General features: G+C 42.0%; 2 protein-coding genes across 4 annotated transcripts; both read left to right on the top strand.

Annotated features, from left to right (window-relative positions):
* The first annotated feature begins 50 nt into the window (after positions 1 to 50).
* LOC5515131 (gelsolin-like protein 1) lies at positions 51 to 12,977 on the top strand. Of its 2 annotated transcripts, none has more exons than XM_032384825.2 (15): positions 51 to 502; positions 1,286 to 1,384; positions 2,189 to 2,272; positions 3,093 to 3,191; positions 3,553 to 3,659; positions 5,919 to 5,973; positions 6,228 to 6,353; positions 6,925 to 7,002; positions 7,749 to 7,772; positions 7,838 to 7,874; positions 9,234 to 9,322; positions 9,956 to 9,981; positions 11,142 to 11,221; positions 11,552 to 11,646; positions 12,373 to 12,977. In XM_032384825.2, the coding sequence occupies exons 1-15, from the start codon at positions 416 to 418 to the stop codon at positions 12,553 to 12,555; spliced, it is 1,269 nt and encodes a 422-aa protein (XP_032240716.2). In that variant the 5' UTR covers positions 51 to 415; the 3' UTR covers positions 12,556 to 12,977. The 2 variants fall into 2 exon arrangements, with proteins under 2 accessions (XP_032240716.2, XP_032240717.2); XM_032384826.2 differs by having other exon boundaries at positions 54 to 515.
* A 2,277-nt stretch (positions 12,978 to 15,254) lies between these two features.
* On the top strand, positions 15,255 to 23,721 carry LOC5515130 (gelsolin-like protein 2). Of its 2 annotated transcripts, none has more exons than XM_048729100.1 (15): positions 15,255 to 15,385; positions 15,789 to 15,887; positions 17,005 to 17,097; positions 17,222 to 17,317; positions 18,662 to 18,747; positions 18,874 to 18,910; positions 19,072 to 19,164; positions 19,403 to 19,468; positions 19,679 to 19,712; positions 19,822 to 19,931; positions 20,151 to 20,194; positions 20,743 to 21,380; positions 22,141 to 22,232; positions 22,995 to 23,093; positions 23,507 to 23,721. In XM_048729100.1, exons 1-14 carry the CDS (start codon positions 15,335 to 15,337, stop codon positions 23,091 to 23,093), a joined length of 1,638 nt encoding a protein of 545 aa, XP_048585057.1. In that variant the 5' UTR covers positions 15,255 to 15,334; the 3' UTR covers positions 23,507 to 23,721. The 2 variants fall into 2 exon arrangements, with proteins under 2 accessions (XP_048585057.1, XP_048585058.1); XM_048729101.1 differs by having other exon boundaries at positions 20,154 to 20,194.
* Positions 23,722 to 25,628: the final 1,907 nt, after the last annotated feature.

Raw genomic sequence — 25,628 nt, forward strand, 5'->3', positions numbered from 1 at the left:
AACTAATAATTCATGAGTCTTGAATTTATGTAAAGCCATGCTTACGCCAAGCTTTGACAAACTTTTTAGGCAACTTTTTGACCCCGAGTGTCAATCCAAAGTCGGCTTTTTCTTTTCTTCAGGCATTTCGTTTTGCTAGATACACAAAATCTTTTTGGATTAGTTTGATCTTCTACCTAAAAATTGTTTCTGAATATATAATTTGGTAATCAAACATTAGATTTCTTACGAAGGATTTCCTGCTGTGAGGTTTGGATAGGGGTTACAGATACACTTTCTAGTGTTTGGAACACTTCTCACTACTCTACGCCCACTTTTATTATAGTAGTCGTACTTTTCGTATTCCTTTAGCCTTTTGCGGTTTATCAAAATTGGAGATTGGAGTTCATCCTAATCTAAGATATTGAAGTTAACCATGGAGGAAACTATAAACCAGACGCCACAATTCCAATGGAAGAATGCAATAGCAGAATTAAGCACAACGGATTTCTCGTCAAACCAGGTAATTAACAACTGTACGTATCGGCTCACGATTCATGGTACCATTTTATTGCCATAGTATTGATTTCAACATTTCAAGAATTTGGAGAAAAGCTGAAGGGGAAAGCAATAATAGACACGGTGATATATACATTTATCTGGGTTTATCTAAACTTTTAAAGCCAATGTTTAATTGATGGCAAATCCCGGTTCTATGTCACCTTTGCGGGGCCTCGTTATTAGGCAACCGGCAACTAAAGGCTATCCACATTATTGAATAAGCTTTTTATCCTCCTGGCACAAGACTTTTATGATTTTCGCATGCCTTCGATAGCATAGGAGTGTTTTGGCTTTTCATAATTTGGAAATCTCCAAGGGCAATTTTCTGTGGTCAAATTAATTAGCTCCGCGTATGAAAGATTTTCATATGAATAATACATAAACTGTATATGATCTAAGCACTGGCAAATCTCCAAAAAAATCAGAAAAAATTAACCGTCTAATATCAGCCTCCATTTGATAATCTCCTTCAAACTATAATTGCGTGCCTACCAAAGCTCTTTTATTTGTAAACTATTTTCTTCAATAGCGATAAATTCCAAAGCATAAATTTGCACTTCGGTTAGGGATAATAAGTTTTCTCTTTGGGAACAGAATTCGTAAGTATAGATTTTCGAGAGAAAACTATAGATACAAATAGGGAAACTTCCAAGGCTGAAATTCCGGGGATAAGGTGATAAGGTCTTCTTAGATGGCCTAGTAAGAACTACGCTATTTCATACGATGTGTCTTTGATATCCTATAGAATGCGAGTAACCCTATCTGGGCCTTCATCGATGGCGAGAAGAAAGCCAAGGAGTCTGATCAAACACTGGTTAAGGTTTGGCAAATCCATGATGGAGAGGTGAGTAACAAAATATATATTCACGATTTTGCCTTGTACCTTGTATCTCATTTTTAAAAACAAGGAAAATATCCGCTCTATGCGCACGTGCGCAAAGGATCACGGTCATCTCTGAGGGACCAAGAGAAACCTTTCTTTTTCCTTCCCGTGAACCTCTGCTTTGGAAACGAAAAATATGTTTTCTCCTGTATGCTACATATTAGTACACCCTATAGGGGATACAAATACACAAATAATTTTTCTCCTGTATGCTACATAATGGTTTACCCTATCACCCCTATAAATCTTTATTCAAGATACGGCATTCTTTTAACGCTGTTGTCAGGCCCGTACCCAGGATTTTTTTTGGGGAAGTGCGAAAACCGAAAAAGAGGATCTAATTTTTCCAGGGAGGGGGGGAGGGGGAGGAAGGGAGTTCTCTGATAAAAATCTAACCACCTCCGAAAGAACAAAAGGGAGTTTTTATGCCTTTGCAGTATCTCCACGGGACGTTTATTGTCGGATTTGGCTAAATATCAGAGTGGTCTAGATTATGATTTATAGTTTTGTCTACAAATAGCACGTCTATTGAGAACCAAAAGTGGACCTTCGGCCGTTGTGTGTGGGGGGGGGGGGGGGTACATCCCCTGCACCCCCCCTGGGTACGGGCCTGGTTGCTGCAACTCAGTTATTGTTTTCATGCTGGATATTTTTTCATCGGTTTCTCTTCTCGATTTCATTTGCCAATAGGCTGTCCGCTGTAGCCAACTGATTTGCTTTTCCATGTACAATAAACAATGGGCTTTTCTTTCGTTGCTTCCGTAGATGACGGTGGTGGAACGCCTGGGAGAATTCATATCCAACAGGGCCTACATTGTGTTCGGAACAGTGAAGCATGAGTATTCAGGGGTGAGTCAAACCACGCCCTTCTTTTGGGGTAATCAATGTCAAACTTCCTTCTCTCCCATGACGAGGCTCGGAGGAGAAATGACAAAGCGCTCTGCGGAGACTCCTGTGTATTATTCTAATTAATTGTCCAGGATTTCCATAAAAAGTCAACCATACGTTGTTACAGCAGTTTGTCATATCAATATTTGGGTGACCTTAAAACTCGCTCGGCCAATCTCTTGGAGGCCTGGGCCTAAGGGCTTTTCAAGGCTTGTGTGATAAAGATTTGACCAAGCGATAAAGTTTTTTTGACACATGTTTGCCTCGAGTCTCAAATTGACAGGAATCAGCATTTTTCACCATGTTTTCTGGAGATCAGGGAGCGGGAAAACTTTAGCTCTTCTAAATATGGGCATCAATGCCCATATAAGGCAATGCATACGAAGGACACTATCCGTGGGGAATATGTATTCTGCGAACTCGCGCCGGCTATTTCCAAGCCTTCCGGCTTCCGTTTATTCAAAATCATCGAAGCGGATTCATTGACCGGCACTCAAATAAATAAAATGGTTTCTAATCACGCCACCTCCCTTCAAGGCGCCGACCAATCAAGATCCTGTTAGTTTGTTTGAAAGAAGGAAGCCATAAAGCGGTTTAGAATTTGGAAATTGTCGACGAGAGTGTTTCTGTCTCTGTTAGCCGCCGCTAAAATACAAGTCGTAAAAAAGCAATCGTGGTCCGCCAAATATTTGAGGCCTTTTACGGCACTGATGTTATTGCGAAGCGTATAGTCGTCATCGCATAGTAATAAGACAAATCTTCTAAACTCATGTTTTTCCAGGACCCGATTCGTAACATCCATATATGGGTGTCCAAGAAAACGAAATCCCGGGACTACGTTGCCGCCATGAAGCTGGCGATGATTGACTCTAGACTAGATGTGAGTCGGTAATACTTATTATTCTTGGAAAAATAGACTTTCATTCTTGGAAAAATTTGGAATTTTTGTTTTTTTATACGTAAATAAGCACAGCGATTTTGAAGGTGCAAATAAACACTCCTTTGATATTTTTTTTATTTTTCCAATAGTCAAAAATTTGAATTTTTTTAAGTTTAGTCATTAATTTTTGCGAAACACAGACAAAAATAATTACAGCTACACGGTAATAAAATGATATAAACAGAAGCAGCAAAAATAGGAACAGCACCCATAGTTTCCATTTTATATCTATTCAAAATGAAAATAATACAGGAGATATATAAAAGTCACATTCCTTGATGTGTATGTCGGTTTCTTGCAGGATAATGAATACGCTAAATTTCACGTGCAGTTTCATCGGGAGATTGCGCAACACGAGTCCGACCTTTTCCACTCTTATTTCACTCAAGTGAAAATCCTCAAGGAAGAGTAAGCCACATAACATGCAACACACAGCGCAACTAATAACCATCGTAACGTCTTACTATCGACAAGGATAATAATGATAAGGCCGTTTTTGAGGTTAAGGAGGAGATGTGCAGAATAGGGGGGCCTCAGTCTGTGGATGTTAGTGATAGGGGAGCGTCAGGGTGTGGATGTGAGAGATGGGGGGGGCGTCAGGGTGTGGATGTGAGGGATGGGGTGGCGTCAGGGTGTGGATGTGAGGGATGGGGGGGCGTCAGAGTGTGCATGTGAGGGATGGGGGTGTCAGGGTGTGGATGTGAGGGATGGGGGTGTCAGGGTGTGGATGTGAGGGATAGGGGGGCGTCAGGGTGTGGATGTGAGGGATAGGGGGCGTCAGGGTGTGGATGCGAGGGATGGGGGGGCGTCAGAGTGTGCATGTGAGGGATGGGGGTGTCAGGGTGTGGATGTGAGGGATAGGGGGCGTCAGGGTGTGGATGTGAGGGATAGGGGGCGTCAGGGTGTGGATGCGAGGGATGGGGGGGCGTCAGGGTGTGGATGTGAGGGATGGGGGCGTCAGGGTGTGGATGTGAGGGATAGGGGGCGTCAGGGTGTGGATGCGAGGGATGGGGGGGCGTCAGGGTGTGGATGTGAGGAATGGGGGGCGTCAAGGTGTGGATGTTAGGGATAGGGGGCGTCAGGGTGTGGATGCGAGGGATGGGGGGCGTCAGGGTGTGGATGTTAGGGATAGGGGGCGTCAGGGTGTGGATGCGAGGGATGGGGGGCGTCAGGGTGTGGATGTGAGAGATAGGGGGCGTCAGGGTGTGGATGTGAGGGATGGGGGGCGTCAAGGTGTGGATGTTAGGGATAGGGGGCGTCAGGGTGTGGATGCGAGGGATGGGGGGGGGGGGCGTCAGGGTGTGGATGTGAGGGATGGGGGGCGTCAGGGTGTGGATGTGAGAGATAGGGGGCGTCAGGGTGTGGATGTTAGGGATGGGGGGCGTCAGGGTGTGGATGTGAGGGATTGGGGGCGTCTGGGTGTGGATGTTAGGGATAGGGGGCATCAGGGTGTGGATGTGAGGGATGGGGGGCGTCAGGGTGTGGATGTGAGAGATAGGGGGCGTCAGGGTGTGGATGTTAGGGATAGGAGGGCGTCAGGGTGTGGATGTGAGGGATGGGGGGATGTCAGGGTGTGGATGTGAGGGATAATGGGATGTCAGGGTGTGGATGTTAGGGATAGGAGGGTGTCAGGGTGTGGATGTGAGGGATGGGGGGATGTCAGGGTGTGGATGTGAGGGATAGGGGGATGTCAGGGTGTGAATGTGAGGGATGGGGGGCGTCAGGGTGTGGATGTGAGGGATGTGGGCGTCAGGGTGTGGATGTGAGGGATGGGGGGATGTCAGGGTGTGGATGTGAGGGATAGGGGGATGTCAGGGTGTGAATGTGAGAGATAGGGGGCGTCAGGGTGTGGATGTGAGGGATGGGGGGGCGTCAAGGTGTGGATGTTAGGGATAGGGGGCGTCACGGTGTGGATGTTAGGGATGGGGGGCGTCAGGGTGTGGATGTGAGGGATTGGGGGCGTCAGGGTGTGGATGCGAGGGATGGGGGGCGTCAGGGTGTGGATGTGAGGGATTGGGGGCGTCAGGGTGTGGATGTGAGGGATGGGGGCGTCAGGGTGTGGATGTGAGAGATAGGGGGCGTCAGGGTGTGGATGTGAGGGATGGGGGGCGTCAGGGTGTGGATGTGAGAGATAGGGGGCGTCAGGGTGTGGATGTTAGGGATAGGAGGGCGTCAGGGTGTGGATGTGAGGGATGGGGGCGTCAGGGTATGGATGTGAGGGATGGGGGGCGTCAGGGTGTGGATGTGAGGGATACGGGATGTCAGGTTGTGGATGTGAGGGATGGGGGGTGTCCGGGCTGTGGATGTGAGGGATGGGGGGGGGATGTCAGAGTGTGGATGTGAGGGATGGGGGGCGTCAGGGTGTGGATGTGATGGATAGGGGGGGCGTCAGGGTGTGGATGTGAGGGATGGGGGGCGTCCGGGTGTGGATGTGAGGGATGGGGGGCGTCAGGGTGTGGATGTGATGGATAGGGGGGGCGTCAGGGTGTGGATGTGAGGGATAGTTTACAAGTGTGAGTGTAAGGGGAGAGAGCTATGGCTGTAAGGGTAGGGGGAGGGTTTGGGTTATTGTATGTTTTCTGGAATAGACATGATTCAGTGTTTATAAGTTATTCAAACGAGTTCCCCGATTGTCTTCATCTCATATTGATAATTTGTATTCTCTAGGGGAGGAATCAAGAAGCGACTCTTCCAGTTCCACGCAGAAAAGCCCGTCTCCGACGTGAGTGACAAACTGCTCTTTTTAGTTTGCACGAGGACTTTTTTAATGTAAAGTGGGCTTCCTGTAGCGAATTTAGGTCTCAAAAAGGGGAATGGGGAGAGAGAAAGAAGAAGGTCTCTCTTTCTTTAGCTTTTGTCCTCTCCTTAAATTTACATCGTACCCTGTCCCCTCTTTGCTCATATTACCTAAAGCACAGAAGTCCCAACATAAGAGGTGCCTATGAAATGGTTATAATCAAAGTATATATTTTTTAGCCGAACTCGCGAAAGGAGAAATACTTCAAGAAGAAATGGATGGTGGAACAAGAATTCCTCCGTGGAAGCTTGTGTTCTGATGATGTGTTTCTAGTCATTGATCCGGACCACTTTAAAGTTTATCAGGTGTGTAAGATAATTTATAATTTCATAGATATCACAACATAACCAAATGATACGTGTGGGGGATCGAATTTGTTAATTTTTGCGGAGTAGAAAAGAAAAACAGATAGCGTGAAAAAACCTGGAATCAACCCCAGAAGTAGCGAGAGGCACATGTACGATAGAGCGTTCTCTGTCAACGACGCCACTATTGCTTGCCTTAGGCCTGTGCCCAGGATTGGCTGGAGGGGTCGGGAAGGGGTACATAGTCATAGGTAACATATAGAAAATGCCTAGTACTTATTCCTTAATAACATATGGCCCACTTTTTGTAACATGAATTTCAATGAATGGATTCCGGATTCCAAACTAACTTGGATTCTGGATTCCAGACTGTGGATTCTGGATTCGATTCGCTGGATTCCGGATTCAAAAAGCTTAAAAAAAATCTGGATTCCGGATTACTTTACATGGGGTGAGCCGTGTTAAATTCAACGAGGAAAAATAGTGAAATCGATATCCTAGGAAGGAAAATTAAAAATTAGGATATTTAACTCGAGTCAATCAATGACTGACTGTTGTATTTTCTTCCTAGTGGAATGGAAGATTAAGCAACGAAGGGGAGAAAAAAGAGGCAGCACGCATTGCCAATGTTGTCGCCGCGGAGTGGAAGGTAAGACCATCAGGAACTACAAGATACTATTCATGTATTCTTTAGCTAATCTAGAACGCATTGCCAATGTTGTCGCCACGGAGTGGAAGGTAAGACCATCAGGAACTACAAGATACTATTCATGTATTCCTTAGCTAATCTAGAACGCATTGTCAATGTTGTCGCCACGGAGTGGAAGGTAAGACCATCAGGAATTACAAGATACTATTCATGTATTCCTTAGCTAATCTAGAACGCATTGCCAATGTTGTCGCCACGGAGTGGAAGGTAAGACCATCAGGAATTACAAGATACTATTCATGTATTCCTTAGCTAATCTAGAACGCATTGCCAATGTTGTCGCCACGGAGTGGAAGGTAAGACCAGCAGGAATTACAAGATACTATTCATGTATTCCTTAGCTAATCTAGGCTGCATTTAAGACAAAACGATTCTGTGTGTTGGCGGGAAACTGTTAGCGGGAGATTTTTTACGCGGGCAGGTCACAGACGATAATGATTTATCTGAATCTTGGCTATATCAGGGGGAGAGGAAAAGGGGGAGGGGGGGAATAGTTCGAAACATTGGAACTATTTTCTATAATTTTTTTTCGTCCCCCCCTTCCGAATAGTTTTACTAGATATTATATCCCCCCCCAATGGACTTTGGCCCCCTCTTGGGCCCATTAGATAAGACCCTCTTCAGCTAGTTTCATTAAACAGAATTGTGTGAATTGTCTCATGATATCGCAATTGCTTGATCACCAGGAGTTGCAGGACAGCCAGTCAAAGGTAAAGTTTTCGTTATTCGTTGAACTTTACTACAAGGAAAATACTGATTCGTATTCATTTTACAGTCAAAGCCCTCGTCACGAATTACCATCTTGAAGTTAGGTAAGTGTGCACAAGTTTTGTTTTAAACTTTAAGGGCACAAAACGGAGTTATCTGTTAGACCCCTCGGTTGCAGGTAAAAAAAGCGTCTCGAATGGTTCTGCTGGCAAATTTGTGGAGTCGAACTAGTTGTGCTGGGAATATATTTTTGGGGGAGCTGGAGCGAATGCTTCGGGAAAAAATCTCGATTGGTTATACGGGCAATTATTTATGAGCCAAAAAGCCTAACCAATGCTGGCTGGGATAAAGAAGGTATAGTCCCTCCTGGAAAAAGGGAACAGATAATCTTTTCCCAGCAACTTTAAAAATTGATAATTTCGGCATCAGAGCAACAACGAAATATTCTAACGTGTTTCGGTAAAGGGGGGGTTTCGGTAAGGGGGGGGTTTCGGTAAGGGGGGGTTTCGGTAAGGGGGGGGTTTCGGTAAGGGGGGGGTTTCGGTAAGGGGGGGTTTCGGTAAGGGGGGGTTTCGGTAAGGGGGGGTTTCGGTAAGGGGGGGGTTTCGGTAAGGGGGGGTTTCGGTAAGGGGGGGTTTCGGTAAGGGGGGGTTTCAGTAAGGGGGGTTTCGGTAAGGGGGGGTTTCGGTAAGGGGGGGTTTCGGTAAGGGGGGGTTTCGGTAAGGGGGGTTTCGGTAAGGGGGGGGTTTCGGTAAGGGGGGGGTTCGGTAAGGGGGGGTTTCGGTAAGGGGGGGGGTTTCGGTAAGTGGGGGGTTTCGGTAAGGGGGGGTTTCGGTAGGGGGGGTTCGGTAAGGGGGGGTTCGTTATATGTACTTGACAGTTGAGCCCTATTTTTGAAAGTTGTTTGGATTATTCTATTGATTTTTTTTATTTTATTATTTTGCTCAGAATTATTGTTATTCAAATTTACATGCTATTTAACATACATACTTGAAAAGTAGAAGAAATGCGGAATAACCATCCAAAAAAAACATCTACGTCTATTTGATAATATTCCTCAGATGAATAGATATTTGGGTAATGTATATCTTCCATAAAGCGGAGAGTAAAATGATCCAATTCTAGTTTCTTTACATGCTGTACGTTTATTCAAACCTTGAAACTATAAAGTAGTATGGCGGGGAAAAAGAAACAAGGCCGTAGTTTGGGAGGGAGGGGCAGGGGCCGCGGATGCAGTTATGTCACCCCCTACCCACCCCTCCTGTATTTGTTTTAGCTGTTTTTACCCCTCCCACCCAATCTTACCAGATTATAGATCTTCTATAACGGTAAGTACTTAGCTTTTTTTTAAATCTTGGGTGAAGTAAACACCAAGACCCTTGTTACCTACTCTGTCTTCACATTTTCCGAAAATGACAAAGTGAGTGCCTAGCTAACTATGTCTGTCGCGGCTTCTGTTTCAGAGGAGATTCACCCGCCAGGAAAAGATCACGGGATGTATGCGCTTTTTCCAGCGATGGGCAGCAAAAGAAAAGAGAAACGAACTGTTGTTGTATGTAAATCTTTTTACGATTCTTGGTTGCCAGACTCTCTTCTCTACGACTCTCAATTTGACGGCTTTTGACATGACGTCTCACGACTTTTCGCGTCATCTTTTTCTTGTTCTTTCTCGATGCCTCCCGACTCCTGAATTGACGACTTTCGATCTGATAACTCTCGACTTGACAGCTTTCGACATGACGAGTTAATAACGTTTCGCATGATGGCTTCTTTTTTGTTGACTCACGATTCCTGAATGGTTTCCTGACTTTACGCCTTTACACGAATCATGGTTTAGATAACTGTCGACATATCAACAGTCGAATGACTTTTCCATCGTTGACTCGACGGCGATTTGTCGACTCAGAGGCATAAGGGAGGGTTCGTCCTAGCTCCATTCTAGTAGCCGAAAACAGGTTCCATATGATACCTATGATTGCGCACCCCACTCAGCAAATCCTGGGTACGCGCCTGGAAAATATAGTTAATGCACTACTTGAAATTTAGCTGAGTATATCATTCGAAGGGCCTTCTGGGTCCGCAGCCACAAACGTGAACGGCTGCAAAGGAGACTATTTGGGCCCCTCGGAAATCAATCAATCGTTCAGTTCCCTTCTGTTTGACATTGCTATATCTTTTTTTATAGGATTGCCCGCTAAAAAAGCTGTACAGGTATGTTATAACCATATGAATACATGACATTTATAGAGAAAATAAGTTTGTTAACATCTGAAAGTAGTTTTCTTTAATTTTTAACTGACGTTCCTCATTACTAAATTATTTCCTTTTATATGGATGAACGTTGTGTAGCATATACCAAAAACTAATTTGAATACTATTGTAATAAGCCCGATAATAAACAGCCAAGGTTCTCAAGCCAAAAATATACCAATAAGACGTAAAAGACAATGCTGGAAAAGGCCATGCGAGCGCACCATCGTCGCACGAATCACCTACAAAAGTCGTGCTATACATTGGGAATGAGATGTTGCAAGGAATTTTATGTATAAATCTTTGCGCAAAATAAAAAAGAAAAAAAAAGTACAGGAAAATAGCTCTTGCCTGGGATCAAACCTGGTATTCATACAAGCAGAAAAAGCAAAAATATAGACCATACATCAAGACATGCGCTAAATCACCGTACACCGTATGGCATCGTAGAGCTTTACGACGAAGCAGGAGATTACGGCCCCAACAACGCTATCTAGCGAACTGTACAATGCAAAGACACCTGAGGTACCCGCGTCTTAGTCGGATACGCCACGCATTGACGCTCGCTGTGACGTTTAGTGAAAAATATCAAGGTCTACTTGTTCGCCCTGTTCGCCCTGGGTCCCTTGGGGAGTTGTTCAGTCACCATGGTAGTGATATCGTAATGCACGTGCGCATGGTCTCTGTTGTTCAAGTCATGAATCCACGCAGAATACACGTCGTATTTTAGATAGCCATTTTTGGTTGCATCTAAAAAGATCATGTTTCATTTGGAATTTGCTCAGAAACTTGTATGTCAATAGGGGACGAGATAGCTTCGACTCCGGTTGATCCCTTTGTTGGTAGTTAAGAAACGATTAATTTATTAGTGTATTTGGATACAAAAGTTTCTTAATGGATCTAGTGAACTTTTACCAGAGCTGAGAATCCAAATTTGAATTAATTGATCCGTGGACAGTTAATTCCTTCTCTAGACACGCAATTCCAGAGAATGGCAGAGTTCCGAGAAAGCTTCATTGCTGCCTGACATTGTGGCGTACCAGGGACTCTAAGGATATGAACCACTTGGCGTAATTGTGTTTTATATTTTATGCTTCGAGTAAAGATTTTATATTTCTAAGGCTGGTCGATGGCGGAAAGCTGCTTGGGAGTGCGGTAGAGGAGCGGAAGGTTTGCAAGTCCTCCCTGACACATGACAATGGTTAGTATACACAGAGTAGCGTGAGAAACGATAACATGGGCTGTTTAGTGGTTGAGGAAGAATACGAACCTCAGAAGCCGGAGGGCGTTAGGGTCAAATCAATAGTCAGGTCAGCTTGGAAATTTTCCGAGTGGTGTGAAAACCTGGCTCTCTACCTTCTGGTGTTACTACTAAATCAACTGCAGATCTCACTTTTCTTTTGTGACGTCATACTTCATGCTGAATTGCGACCTTATTGTTTATTGGCTTATTTTGCAGTGTTCTTATTGGCTTATTTTGCAGTGTTTTCATTGGCTTATTTTGCTGTATTCTCATTGGCTTATTTTGCAGTGTTTTTACTGGATACGCGTACACAGCTTTTTGTCTGGATCAGCCAGGAATTGAACACAGCTCCCATCCGCTATAAAGTCATGCTTCAGGCTGAGGTAAGATCGTAAACATACAATTCCTCTGCTATATGCCATGCTTCAGACTGAGGTAAGATCGTAAACATACAATTCCTCTGCTATATGCCATGCTTCAGGCTAAGGGAAGATCGTAAACATAAAGTTCCTCTGCTATATGTCATGCTTCAGGCTGAGGTAAGATCGTAAACATACACTTCCTCTGCTATATGCCATGCTTCAGGCTGAGGTAAGATCGTAAACATAAAGTTCCTCTGCTATTTGTCATGCTTCAGGCTGAGGTAAGATCGTAAACATACACTTCCTCTGCTATATGTCATGCTTCAGGCTGAGGTAAAATCGTAAACATACAGTTCCTCTGCTATATGCCATGCTTCAGGCTGCAGAGAAAATATTGGGGGCCACGCCGCTACTAGTCTATTTTTTATATTTACTTCAAAAAAAGGGGAGTGGCGGGGAGGGGGGGGGGGTCACGCTCCCCTTAGGCCATGCCCGTGATTCTTACTTAAGAAGTAGCCAAAATTTGCTCCATATTTAGTTCACATTGTAGCCGCCATACATGACCTTTGATCTGCTTACGAAAATACTTTGATATTTTCACATTTTTTTTACATTTTCCCGACTCAACTAATTTGGTGTTTAATTGGAGAATTTTGGTTTAGAGGATTTCACGTTATAATGCAATTTTTTTGCATCCCTAGTAAGCGATTCATTCAGTGTAATTAGTATTTAATAATATTTGTACAGGAATTTCTCAAGATGGAATATAATCAAGAGCAGAGTTATGCCCTGCCGGATTTCCTCAAGGTTGATAACCCCCAGAACAAAGCCTCGGATGATTTCCATCACCCTAGCAACAAGCCAATCACCCTGGTTCCAGAGAATGATGACGTCAAGTACCTCAGCTTTGACAAGGCGTTCCAGGGCTGAGCCCGCGCTACAAGGTGGCGGCTAGCGTACAGCGCGCCTCTCATAACGCAGTTTAGGCAGTTTAGGATTGTAGTCTAGTTTCAAACAGAAAAAGTTATGTGTTTGCTAGGAATAAAGAGTGCTGCATAGCCTGTGTTGTTATTCATTTTAGTAGGGGGAAACTCGACCCAACTGTTTGATATGGTTGTCAACTTGAATATTGAAAAAGTTACACGTAGTTTCGCGTTCGGTTAAATTGATGTTATCATATAACGCTTCACAATAATTTTCTGCGATAAAACAACATTTACTACTTCTTGAGATTTTTTAATAGCAGCATCCACTTCATACAACACACAACACACTTAGCGCGAAGATTTTTCCAGTACTGTCATTTGTAAAATTGCTTGTTTAGAGTCACAAATAAAGCTAATATTATGTCATGTCATGTTTAAGTTTTTATAGCGTATAGTCGGCCACTAAATAACAAAAATTGTTTGTGTGTGTGTGTGGGGGGGGGGGGGGGGGGGGGGGGGGGGGAGGGGGGGGGGGCTGGAGTTCGGTCTCACGCCTAGCAATGCCCGCTGTAACGTAAACGAAGTATCACATTTTCGCGCGCAGCAAAAAGCCATTCACTTGGAACGTGAAAACAAATCATTGGAGTCATGTAGAAGCCATCAAAAGATTTCACCACATTCGGTTTGCGCACCACAGACGAAGAACGAGAATACATTTAAAACAATGAGTTAATCAAGCCAATCCCGTTAGGCCTTACACGAGCAGGTTTCTACACTTCTCGATCACTGTATTGAAAACCTTTCACAGATTGGCTGATTCTATATTCAAACACAGGTAGCCCAAACTCACAGCGAGTGTGGAAGTTCTATAAGAGCGTTGTATTAGCAAACAACGTACATATGGTTAAACTACTTAAAATGAAACAGTTCTTGGAGAGTGCGCTTCAACACTAAACTATGCTGCTGTTTATTCCCGCCAGAATCTGCTACGTAAGGTTTCTTTTATCGCTATTAATGCATCCCGCTACTGTTTTAGTTAATTATCAGGAAACAACTCCAGGTTACTGGCATAACGACCGTATATGATAGCCTCGTCCCCAGGCTTCTTGGCGGGCTTATCACGCTCTGCATGGCAATGACGTCAGTTAGCATGAAGCGTCCGCCATATTGGAAAGTGTGAGTCTACGCGCAAGGCACCATGGAGCTGACAGCAAGGGAGTAGCCTGGGCACGAGGCTACGTATACTAAGGGGGCATTGGCACATTCAATAGGAAAAGTACCCGCCTTGATGAACAATAGACAAAAAAATCGGGCGCTGTACGTCGAGGCTCCCTTCTAGTCTTATTTCAGCTATTACATTTACTTTGATTTTAGAAGGAACCTCGAATCGAGATTATTGTTTGGCTTAAAGTTTCTGAGCACTGAAAATATCATATTCAACTGGTTATTGCCTACCCATCAATGCGCAGGTTCTTTTGTGTTGTAAAGTTCCCTAGATAGCGGTGCTGGAGCCGAAAGCTTCAGCCTAGCCGTAAAGCTTTAGCTGACATACGGCGTTCCAGCCTATGTCTAGAAGTATGCTCTATTTTTCTCTCGTTTTATCTGATTTGAGGAGGTTCGATCCTTGGGCAAATGGCTCTCCCTTTTTTCCTTTTTCTATTACTTACCTGTAGGTATAAGCTGACAAATAATATGGTAATCTGTTGTAAGCACTTTCTATATTCATTCCTGCTGAATCCCTGCCATGTCGTATAACTTTTTCGGTTAGACAAGTTTTCTTACAGACACAGCAAGAAGTTTTAAGCGTTCTTGTAGCATGATCACAAGCATTGCTTGGCTCAATTAAACTGTTTTTTTCCCATTACACCCCCATTTACCTGCTTATCTAGGCTGTCTGTAGAGCTTTTTCTCTACGGGTACACCCGCGAGGATTCCTCTTTGAGTGAAACAAAATTTCCAACGTTTTTTGTGTGAAGTGTTTGGGTATTTTAAAATTTATCGCTTCTTCAAAATACTCAGTGATCACAAAGAGAAATAGCGTTATATTACTCTAAAGAGCTTTCTCGACGAGAGTGCAGTTCAATAGGAAATCCACATAGTCTTCAAAGCAGGGAATTTTTTTTGTAAAAGGATCTTTCCCCTCCCCCTTCCCCACAGAAGTTTCGCCCTTACCGGAAATACGGTGGTCTTTCCACTCTGTTTTTACTGTATAATAAACGAATATCAGGTATTCATAGTATCAATAATAACCATTTTTAATTGATCGTGATGTGTTTCAATATTCAAGAATATTCTCTCGGGAATCTTAACATTTTTAGAAAGCTAGTGTCGCAATGTTGCTAGATACGGCATGAATATGACATATCGATAAAAATATTTCATGTATTCTTACGCAAGCAAATAACTTTTAAAGACGGTTGGCGAATTTTCTTCAGTTTGCGCACTTTCGAAATAATTGGTTCCGAAACTTTAATTTTCTAGGTATTTGAATTCATATTATCATAACGCTGATATCCGTTTTGGCATTGTTTTGGGTTTACATTGCTTTGTCTTTTAGTTATTACTACTCGTGCCATGAAAGACTACATGCTGCTAAGCGTTTATTTCTATCACAGAATGACTTTGTTTAAATTCTTATAAAAACAATGCAAATGTCATAAGCCAATAGGGATAGGCCACTCGACTAAGCACACAAGCTGGCGCTCCCATTCAGTTGACACGGATAGCTAGGGCGTGCGCTAGGTCTAACTCCTTGGAGAAACTCTCTTTTGTAAAGAAACACCATGTACGATTGGAAAGACATCAATTTTGATCTGCTTGACATCCACCTTAAGGTAATATTTGTTTTATTTACATATATCTGCCAATAAGCAGTTTTCAAGTCAGTCCACAATTCTTTAGATGACTTAGAGGCTTGTCAAACCTTTCGAAAATTTCATTACGGAATGGTTGCGATAGATAGATTTTAATCCTGGTTATGTGCAAGATTGGAAACATAGTGCTCACAACTGTATTTTTCGGGATGTAGGATTCAGCGTTTTTTTTTTTTTTGCGATCGGGATACAAGAATTCGCGGAGACAGGATTCGGCATAAAATGTTGAAAAGGATTCAAGATTCAGGAAATTATCATTCGGTATAGTGGGTGAAAAATGTTCGAAAAGCGGGATTCGGAGAAGCTTTTGTGGACCCTCAATGTGTTCCATTTAAACAGAGCTTTGTTTGTAATGAATCACTAGGTTCGCCAAGATCTCGACGAGGACGAAGTATGGTCAGAATCTTTCGAAGGGTGTGGGGAGGATAAAGGCGTCAAGGTTTGGAGAGTTGATAACTACAAGGTACTGTACTATTTTTATTTTATTCATATTTTTCAAATCACTTTCGATAGATTACCAAAGATCTATTGCAATTTCATGCTCGAAAAAATTAAGCTTAAATAATGAGTACACTATTCTGAGTACATCATCTAAAGACACACAGCTGTTTAAAAGATCCACAGCTGTTAAAAGTGTTTTCTTCAATCATTCCAGGTCTATCGGACTTTTTCTTTTTTACATGGCGTTCGTTTAAAAATGCGAGGGGTTTCACCCTGCGCATTTAAAATGCATACTTGTCGTTCTTTGCACAAGAATTGTCAAACAATCCTCACATCATTAACATTCCATCCCCTAATACTTTCGTTTTCTCTTCTTTTAATTCCACTTGTCGTTATTTCTATCTAGTAGGCCTTGGTACTAGCATGGGTATAATATATCTCAACTTACTGGCTTTTCTTAAGACCTTGGTACTAGCATGGGTATAATATATCTCAACTTACTTACTGGCTTTTCTTAAGGCCTTGGTACTAGCATGTGTAACTAGTAGTTAGACAGTCACCCGTTACCAATTTTTCGCTACTTTTTACATCTTTCGTTATTTGGAGAACTTGCCTTCTCTTAGTTCAACTAACAGTGCAGTCCGCGGTTATTGTCATTGGAATCCGCTAACAATGGTGTGTAATTTTTAGTAGGCCCGCCATTCGTCGTTAAATCCGTGAATTTCTGCGCAATTATCCGCCGAAATCCGTAATCCATAGGACATTTAAATATCTGCCTATTCTTGCTTCAGTTAGTTTTATTACAGATGTGTTGGTTTAGTATCTATGTATCTTTTGCACATAGGCAAAGTTTCGAAGATTGAAAACTGACGTGAAACGGAATTTTCTTTTGCACTTTTATTACATAAAGTCAAACTGCAAGATAATACATAATTTACGGCCTTAAAAGAGCTTAGTGTTCCGCTCAATCTCTCTCCTGACAATCTTGTTTTGACTTTTAGATTTAATACTCTGTTTGCTATCATAATTACGCAGTCTTACATATTAGATTTTGTCAAAACATTGCACTGGGGACACGGATTTCGAGGCTTGCTAGTATCTTGCTGCTGGTTCTATGTAACTGTCTGCTCTGATTTCAGTTAGTGCTTATCCCAAAAGAGCTCCATGGAATCTTCAATTCGGCAGATAGCTATTTGGTACTTAACAGCTACACGTCCAGCCCAAAGAGCGAGGTATGGACAAGTCCATTGCGTGCAATGCCGTGAATGAAATCTTTAAGCCACGTTAGATTGACAACCTACCATACATACGGCCTGCAGAAATGACACTTTAACTGGCTTGGTTTTCTTTCGGTAGGAGCTCTTGCACAACCTCCATTTCTGGGTTGGCTCAGAGTGTTCAGCCGAGGAATACTGCACAGCAGCGTACAAAGCCGTCGAGCTCTTTGTCAAGGTAAAACACAATCATTTAAATCTAACCTTCTTTTTTGCCTGTGTTATCCATGATTGCTCACTGCCTGCCCCAGCAAATCATGGCTCCGCGCCTGCTGTGTGCTCTACTGCACGTTCCAATCATATTCATGGGTTTGGTGATTTGTGGGTTTGGTGATTGGTGGGAAAAATGCACTTCTCCCTCGTCGACATCGCTACGAGTACAGCTCCTCCTCCTCCCCCTCTGTGCTGCCCTCTCATTCGTAAAATGTGTCTGCAAAATACCTCTTCAGTTACCGTGCGCTGCCTCTAGCTGTGTTAATTTAGAAGGCAAACCCATGGAGTAGAGCCCCATACACATTTCCCATCTCTGCCCAATGCACTATCAGGAAACCGTCTAAATGTACTTCATCTTGTTCAATTTAGAAGGTAAATCTGATCAGTAGGATCACATGATCCCTTATCCTGATCCTTCTTTATCTTGTTGTGTTTCAAGAAGAAGGCAATCATCCATATCTAATCCCCATTCTGCCTTGTGCCCTTTCCATTGTTGTGCTTCAGTTTCAAGGCAAATCATCCATATCTAACCCCCATTCTGCCTTGTGCCCTTTCCATTGTTGTGCTTCAGTTTCAAGGCAAATCATCCATATCTAATCCCCATTCTGCCTTGTGTCTTTTTCATTGTTGTGCTTCAGTTTCAAGGCAAATCATCCCTATCTAATCCCCATTCTGCCTTGTGCCTTTTCCTTTGTTGTGCTTCAGTTTCAAGGCAAATCATCCATATCTAATCCCCATTCTGCCTTGTGCTCTTTCCATTGTTGTGTTTTAGTTTCAAGGCAAATCATCCATATCTAATCCCCATTCTGCCTTGTGCCTTTTCTATTGTTGTGCTTCAGTTTCAAGGCAAATCATCCATATCTAATCCCCATTCCGCCTTGTGCATTTTCCATTGTTGTGCTTCAGTTTCAAGGCAAATCATCCATATCTTATCCCCAATACTGCCTTGTGCCCTTTCCATTGTTGTGCTTCAGTTTCAAGGCAAATCATCCATATCTAATCCCCATTCTGCCTTGTGCCTTTTCCATTGTTGTGCTTTAGTTTCAAGGCAAATCATCCATATCTAATCCCCATTCTGCCTTGTGCCTTTTCCATTGTTGTGTTTTAGTTTCAAGGCAAATCATCCATATCTAATCCCCATTCTGCCTTGTGCCTTTTCCATTGTTGTGTTTTAGTTTCAAGGCAAATCATCCATATCTAATCCCCATTCTGCCTTGTGCTCTTTCCATTGTTGTGCTTCAGTTTCAAGGCAAATCATTCATATCTAATCCCCATTCTGCCTTGTGCCCTTTCCATTGTTGTGTTTTAGTTGGAAGGCAAACCTGTGCAGTACCGTGAAGCCGAGGGCTACGAAACAGAGGAATTCAGAAAATGCTTCCAGAGCATTGGCTATGGGTAGGGCCAAAATTTTATTAGCATAGCTCATTCTAAATAAAAGTATTTACTTACTTACTATCTAGGTGCTATTAAGTATGGAATTCTTTTTATATCTTATATTTATGGATATGTTTTTTAATTCAGAGAGAAGCCTCGCCTTTGGGAGTTCACTAGACTTCAGGTATCTCGTTTTTTATTAGCAGTGTTCTCCTGTATCTCGTCCCTCTCCATGGCCGATATCTCATCTTTTTATTCCTCCATTTAGAGAGACATTGCGCAGTATTCTCCTGTATTTTGCGCCACTACACGGCCGATATCTCATCTTTTCATTCCTCCATTTAGAAAGACATTGCGCAAATGCAGAGAGATCCTAAGTGGTTTAACTTGCACATGCGCAGTGTGTTTGTGCTGGAACACAAGGATGGTATTGTACAGGTATGTGGGAACCTGTTGTAAACAAAACAAATAATAACGAGGACTAGGCTATATGGGAACCCTGTTGAAAACAAAACCAAGTTAAAAATAGGGACTTGACCGGGGCTCACGAGGATGGGGAAGCAGGATAGGGGGGGTGTGAGTGTGTGTTGGGGGAGGGGGGGGATGGATGGAGGGTTCCATAGGCATTGATGAAGAAGGTGGTAATTTGGTAAATCCTTTGTTTTTTGTTCTTCAGTGGAATGCTGCCGAGACGAATAATTTTGAAAGACATCGGGCCCAGGTTTTCGTTAGCAATCTTAAGGTATGTATCGAATGTACTGTACTCTTAATATATTTGACGTTAAGCTACTTAAGCCTCCGGCTTTGGCTCTTGCTATGTAAGTTATAACCAAGTTTTACCAATAGAATTGATTGATTGATTAAATCTATCATCATATCATCACCATCATCTCCTAACCTTCGTTATCACCATCAATGATTTAAATCACTTCTTTATCGTATCCACATACAGATCGTCGAGCCAAAACTTCATTCGGAAAGTATAGGTAAGATTGGTGCAAACCTAACTCTTGATGAAGAACTTTGAACTTTGATGGAATGTACTACACGGGCAAACAAAACCGCCTTAAAACGTCTTCGTATTGCGTTTTGCAGAGGAAACAGATGAGGTGCTTACTAATGGAAAGTTTCTGGACGCGCTTGGACCATTACCAGAAGACTTTGAGATCCCTGACAACAAACGGACGGAAAACTTCAATACAAAAGTGGGTAATCGTGCTAGGAGAGTCTTAAGTCGTGGTGTGGGAACCAAGCAAACAGATCAGTCTATTAAAATAGACTTGAATTTTATTTTGAACGCTGGTTTCAGTGACTATGTTTTGTGGGAAAATCCATTTTTCTTTTATTTTTTTTTCTTAAAACTAACATTTATTTTTAACACCAGCTAACACTCTATTATCTGTTATCCGCTTGCTTCAATACAGAAGTCAGTTCCCAACAGCCCAGACTATGTCAAGACACTCTTCAGGTATGAGATAGTATCTTGTGAAATGGTGTGAGATATTTTATGCGCATTGTTACATTATATATTTCATACCCACTAGTGTACCCACGGGAGTACCCACTAGTGTACCCACGGGAGTACCCACTAGTGTACCCACGGGAGTACCCACTAGTGTACCCACGGGAGTACCCACTGGTGTACCCACGGGAGTACGCACTAGTGTACCCCCGGGAGTATCCACGAGTATTCTCAAGGGCGTACTCTTGAGTGTATGGGGAACAAAGAACCTCCATGTTGAAATAGGGCAAATAAAACTTCATTTTCTAAGTTTATTTTTCCTGAATTCGCCATTCTACAAAAAGAACTAGAAAAAAAAACAGGTGGGGAGGTGGTGTGCTGCACAGCCATATGTATTTAACTGCAAAAGGATAGTATTCTATGAGCGTTTCAATAAGAAATTGAGGCTGTGCGTTAGCAAACTGCGCATCCTAGGTACGGGCCTCACCTTTTCTGACTATGAAATGCTGTGATGTTCGTGTCGTGTCTTAAAGATGGTTTTGTCAAATCGTCAGACTCACTGATGCAGACCCCGAGACGCAGAGTGCGACGGAAAGCGAGCAAGCCGAAGAGAAACCAAAAGAATCAGAGCAGCCGGACAAACCAGAGGAAGAAGTGCAGAAAGAGGAAGACAAAGACGGAGAGGTAGAAAAGAGCGAGGAGAAGCCAAAAGAGGCTAAAGCAGAGACCGAGGAATCGGGAAAAATAGAAGAGGTTGAAACAACGACTGAGCAAGATAAACAACCAGAAGAGGTTGTGAAGAATAGCGAGGAAGAAGGAAATCATGAAGACCAGGAACCGTTGCTGTCTTTTGAAGACACACATGAAGACCCAGAGACGAAACCGGTTGAAGGCGAGGAGCCGGCTTTAGACCAAAAAGTAGCAGAAGAACCATCTGCCGAGATCGAGCAGGAGAAGAAGGACGACGAAGAAGATAATGCAATGGAAGAGGCTATCCTCGGAGATGTTGACGGGGGGCAAAATGAGAAGAGTGCACCCGGAGAGAGCAAAGAGGAGAATGCCGAGCAGCCAGCAGCAACGCAGGAAGACGATGAAGATGACGATGACACCCCAGCCAAGGCGCCTGTAGTCCGAGTGGAGGTGGTTGCTAAGGGTGGGGACATCAATGGATCGCTTCTCGACTCTGATGACGGTAAGGAGGTCTATTATTTTTCTTACAATTGCGACGAGTTTATAAATTATTTATAGAAGTTATTTTACTCCTCAACTGAATATTCAAGGCTATTGAACCGTGTATAGTCTCTCTATTTTTGGGGCCCAAAAATAGAGAGACTTAAAAACGCCCACCCCCCTCCGAAACACACCCCGCAACATCGTCCTATGGGCTTTGGAGGCCCATGACCACGCCCTATCACTCTAAGCGAATTAAAACATTATGATTTCATTTGAATATTGCTACAGAAGAACACGAACAATAACGGATCGTTATATTAAGTTTTTAACAAATGAGCTGCTGATCGGTATTCTATACGCGTTCACTTGTCAGGCCCCTACCCAGGGGGTGCAGGGGGTGCAAACGCACCCATCCCCCACAACAGCCGAAGGTCTACTTTCGGTTCTCAATAGACGTGCTATTTGTAGACAAAACTATAAAGCATAAGCTAGATCACTCTGGTATGTAGCCAAAATACGACAATAAACGTCCCGTGGAGATACTGCAAAGGCTAAAAAGTTCCTTTTTGTTTTTTTCGGGAGTGGTCAGATAGAGAACTCACTCCGTAACCCCCCCCCCCCCCGGGAAAAAAAGGTCCTTTTTTTTGGATTTCACACCCCACCCCACCCCCCAAGAAAAATCCTGGGTACAGGCCTGCTTGTTGTCGTGAACGCGTGAAAAGGAAGAAAAGTATTTCTAATATGCATCAATACATTGATAATTTCATCCTTCCTCGCAGTGTTTATGCTGGATGATATCAACACGTGCTATGTGTGGCTGGGTAGCGGGTCCACGCGCCGTGAACGCAAGAAAGGATTCGAATCAGCACACGTGAGTATGCTATGAGTAAAATTTGCTAGACAGGAGTACGCACCTAGATTTAATAGAAAAAATAGTTACATACATACATGCTATGAGGGAACAATTTATAATGAATCAAGACTATCTTACAATTGTCAACGACGGCAACAAATGTCTACCAAACGGATCACAGAGACGATGACGGCTGCTGAAGGGGACTAGGCGATATACCACGAAAACGAAAATATACCACAAACGATATCATAGGGGTTAGAGACGATTACAAGACCGCATGGCGTCTTATAACGGCAAAAATAAATAAATAAATAAATAAATAAATAAATAAATAAATAAATAAATAAATAAATAAATAAATAAATAAATAAATAAATAAATAAATAAATAAATAAATAAATAAATAAATAAATAAATAAATAAATAAATAAATAAATAAATAAATAAATAAATAAATAAATAAATAAATAAATAAATAAATAAATAAATAAATAAATAAATAAATAAATAAATAAATAAATAAATAAATAAATAAATAAATAAAAAAAAAATAAAAAAATAAATAAATAAATAAATATATAAATAATATAAAAGTAATTACAATAATAATAATTACAATAATAATAATAATAATAATGATGATGATGATGATGATGATGATGATGATGATGATGATGATGATGATGATGATAATAACGTTGCTACAATATTTTTAAAAAAGGTTAACTTTGACTTTTTGGCTGGAGACTTTTATAATTTAATTTTTCCTACGATTAGGAATACCTGAAAGACAAGCCACACTTCATGGCACCAGTTGTCATCGTCAACGAAGGCCACGAGACTACGGCTTTCAAGATAGCAGTTGGGATGGCTTAGGTGGGTATGGGACACACATGGTTTAGTCGTAGGGGCTAAAGACTCGTCCCCAGGCATCTCTAACTTAACCTAGCTAGTCCCCTTCCTTCTGTTTGGGACTCCTGTGCCCCCATCATTAACAACAGGCAACCCAAAGAGCCATAAAAAAAAAAAAAACGAATCATAACCCTAAGGATTTGGGGACAGGATTTTTGGATAACTTTTTCTTTTATAAACAGAACCTTTTGTAGTTATGTGTTATTTTATGTTTAATCGTGAGTTTTTATTATTATTATATATTTTTATATATAAAGCAAGATGATATTTGGCGTCGCAAGCGTTAGTAGAAAATAGCCCATCCTTAGGTACACTTGCTGAGGTGCTATATACGATGGCATATCTTACGTAATCTAGTTTATTTCACTTTCTTTCAGATTTTGACAGCCAGGAATATCTTAAATCTTTACTGCACATGGAACTCTAAAATATTGTTCTCAATTTCATCAAATCTTATATACTCCGTATGTAAGCCAAAAAGAGAAAAAGCACACCTGCAAGCACTGGTAGCATGCCCTACTAACAAGGCAGAGAAACAAGATTAATCTTTGACATTGTATTCTAAATTTGGAATAAAAGCACTTTTATTCGCGATACTTTCTGTATTCTATTTTAGGATCGGTTTTGCAAAATTAAAATTAGATTATAAATTGTGAAAAACGTTTAAATTAATCTTTGTGAAAAAGCCAGGTCTTCATGGGGAAGGAGTGCGAGGGTGGGGTCTCTAAGGGAACAAACCGTAAGGCATATAATAAGGCACACGAGTCTCGAGAAAAAGGATCGAAAAAGCCAATCTTTGGTTATCCTGGTTGCAGTAAAAAAACCGCTACTGCCTGTGTCCTTTATGTAAAAAGGAATTTGTCGATGCAACTAAATGGGGTTTACGCGGTCAAATTCAAATTGTTCTATCAGTTTCAAACTACATGCATTGCCAAAGAGTAGGGGGGGGGATGCTGTTCCAGAAAATAGAAAATATGGAATCGTCATGGTGCGCGGGTCATACCAAAGAATCCCTCTCTTCTTTAAAGTGTATCTGAAGAAATAAAAGCAATATCCTCCAAAACGGTTCATCCATCGATATCTAATATCTCCAATGATAGAAAAATCTTTGTTACCAAAAAGCCCCCGATTTCCCATAATCCCCCATTTTTTTAAAACACCTACTTGCCCAGTCCCCTCACTGGTAAAGCTCGAGTTGGCGCGAAATGAACACCAAATAAGGAATGAATTTGCGTGAGAGAAAACAATTTTGGCTACATGCGGCTTCTTTACCTTGCAACTTTATTAGACGTGGTTATAAAGTGCTTTTCCTCTTGGTAGCTGGCTTAAAATGTAAATATTACCTTATACAAATATAAAATGTATATCCTGCTTGCATTTTAAAATAGCCACTTGTTGATAATTCAAATGATTTTGGAATTTTGAACCCATTTACTTGGCATTACATGCCCCAACATGGTGCCATTGCCGCTATCATAGTTTACTAAACTAGTTGTACGAAATGCTGATTATCTCGCTAAAAGATGGGTCCTTTAGATATCGATATAGCTTACATATAATTTAGATAATGTATAACCCCCAAAACCTTGATGAAATGCTAAAGGATCCACATTTTTTTGCACAAACAGTGATATTATTTGATTTGGCATTTTTGCTGTGTTAGGTAAACATCATATTTTGCCGTTCCGTCTCACTAGAGATGTAATAATAGCTAAATCCTTCTTGTCGTCTTTGTCCTCTCAGTGCTCTAACCAAATATCAATATAAAGCATTCAATATGCATTTTTCAGACTAGTCGTAAATAAAAATGAAGACCCTTTGAACAGTCTTATCTTTTCTGACCCTTTCATCTGATCGTATTGCGTGACAGGAAACACGGCACCATTTTGGTGTGGGTAACAGCAATTCCACCTCGCACTGAATGCTTGCTATCTTGCTTCAAGTTTGGTCCTTTAAGTATTCGTATAGACCACATATAATTTCAATGATACACGATCCTCAAAACCTAGATTAAAAGTTGAAGGACTCATATTTTTTCGCACAAACAGTGATCATATTTTCGTCTCGTGTAGGACATCGTATTTTGTGAGCCGTGCGCTCTCTGCCTTTTAAAATGTAAACATTGCTAAACTCCATAACGAAAGAATGCAAAAAGCATTTGTTATATACAGTATGTATGTGATATATTAGCCATCTGCCTTTCCAAGGGTACTAGATTCTCAATCGGGATGGTTTGAGTAGTTTTTTTTTTTTTTTGCCATTCTCATAGCATCATTTGCTTTATCCACAAAAAGTTAAATTTTACCTCGCAAAAACGCTTTATATCTTGCTCAAAGTTGGATCCTTTAGGTATTTGTATAGATCATATATAATTTCAATGACACACGTCATGCTCCCTTGGTTTAACCAAGGTCGGTTATAGGTGAGCCTCCCTCGCAGGGTAGTTACAGGTGATTTTGCTACCAGTTCCCTTTTTGGGTTACCTGTGTCTTCTCTTGA

The sequence above is a fragment of the Nematostella vectensis genome, chromosome 6 (assembly GCF_932526225.1).
Source record: "Nematostella vectensis chromosome 6, jaNemVect1.1, whole genome shotgun sequence".
Lineage (NCBI taxonomy): Eukaryota > Metazoa > Cnidaria > Anthozoa > Actiniaria > Edwardsiidae > Nematostella > Nematostella vectensis.

Coding starts and splice junctions, on each gene's coding strand:
- LOC5515131 (XM_032384825.2), top strand. CDS start 416: ATGGAGGAAACTATAAACCAGACGCCACAATTCCAATGGAAGAATGCA. Junction 1,385..2,188: donor GGCAAATCCATGATGGAGAG/GTGAGTAACAAA, acceptor TTGCTTCCGTAG/ATGACGGTGGTGGAACGCCT. Junction 3,192..3,552: donor TGATTGACTCTAGACTAGAT/GTGAGTCGGTAA, acceptor GGTTTCTTGCAG/GATAATGAATACGCTAAATT.
- LOC5515130 (XM_048729100.1), top strand. CDS start 15,335: ATGTACGATTGGAAAGACATCAATTTTGATCTGCTTGACATCCACCTT. Junction 15,386..15,788: donor TGCTTGACATCCACCTTAAG/GTAATATTTGTT, acceptor ATGAATCACTAG/GTTCGCCAAGATCTCGACGA. Junction 17,098..17,221: donor CGTCCAGCCCAAAGAGCGAG/GTATGGACAAGT, acceptor TTCTTTCGGTAG/GAGCTCTTGCACAACCTCCA.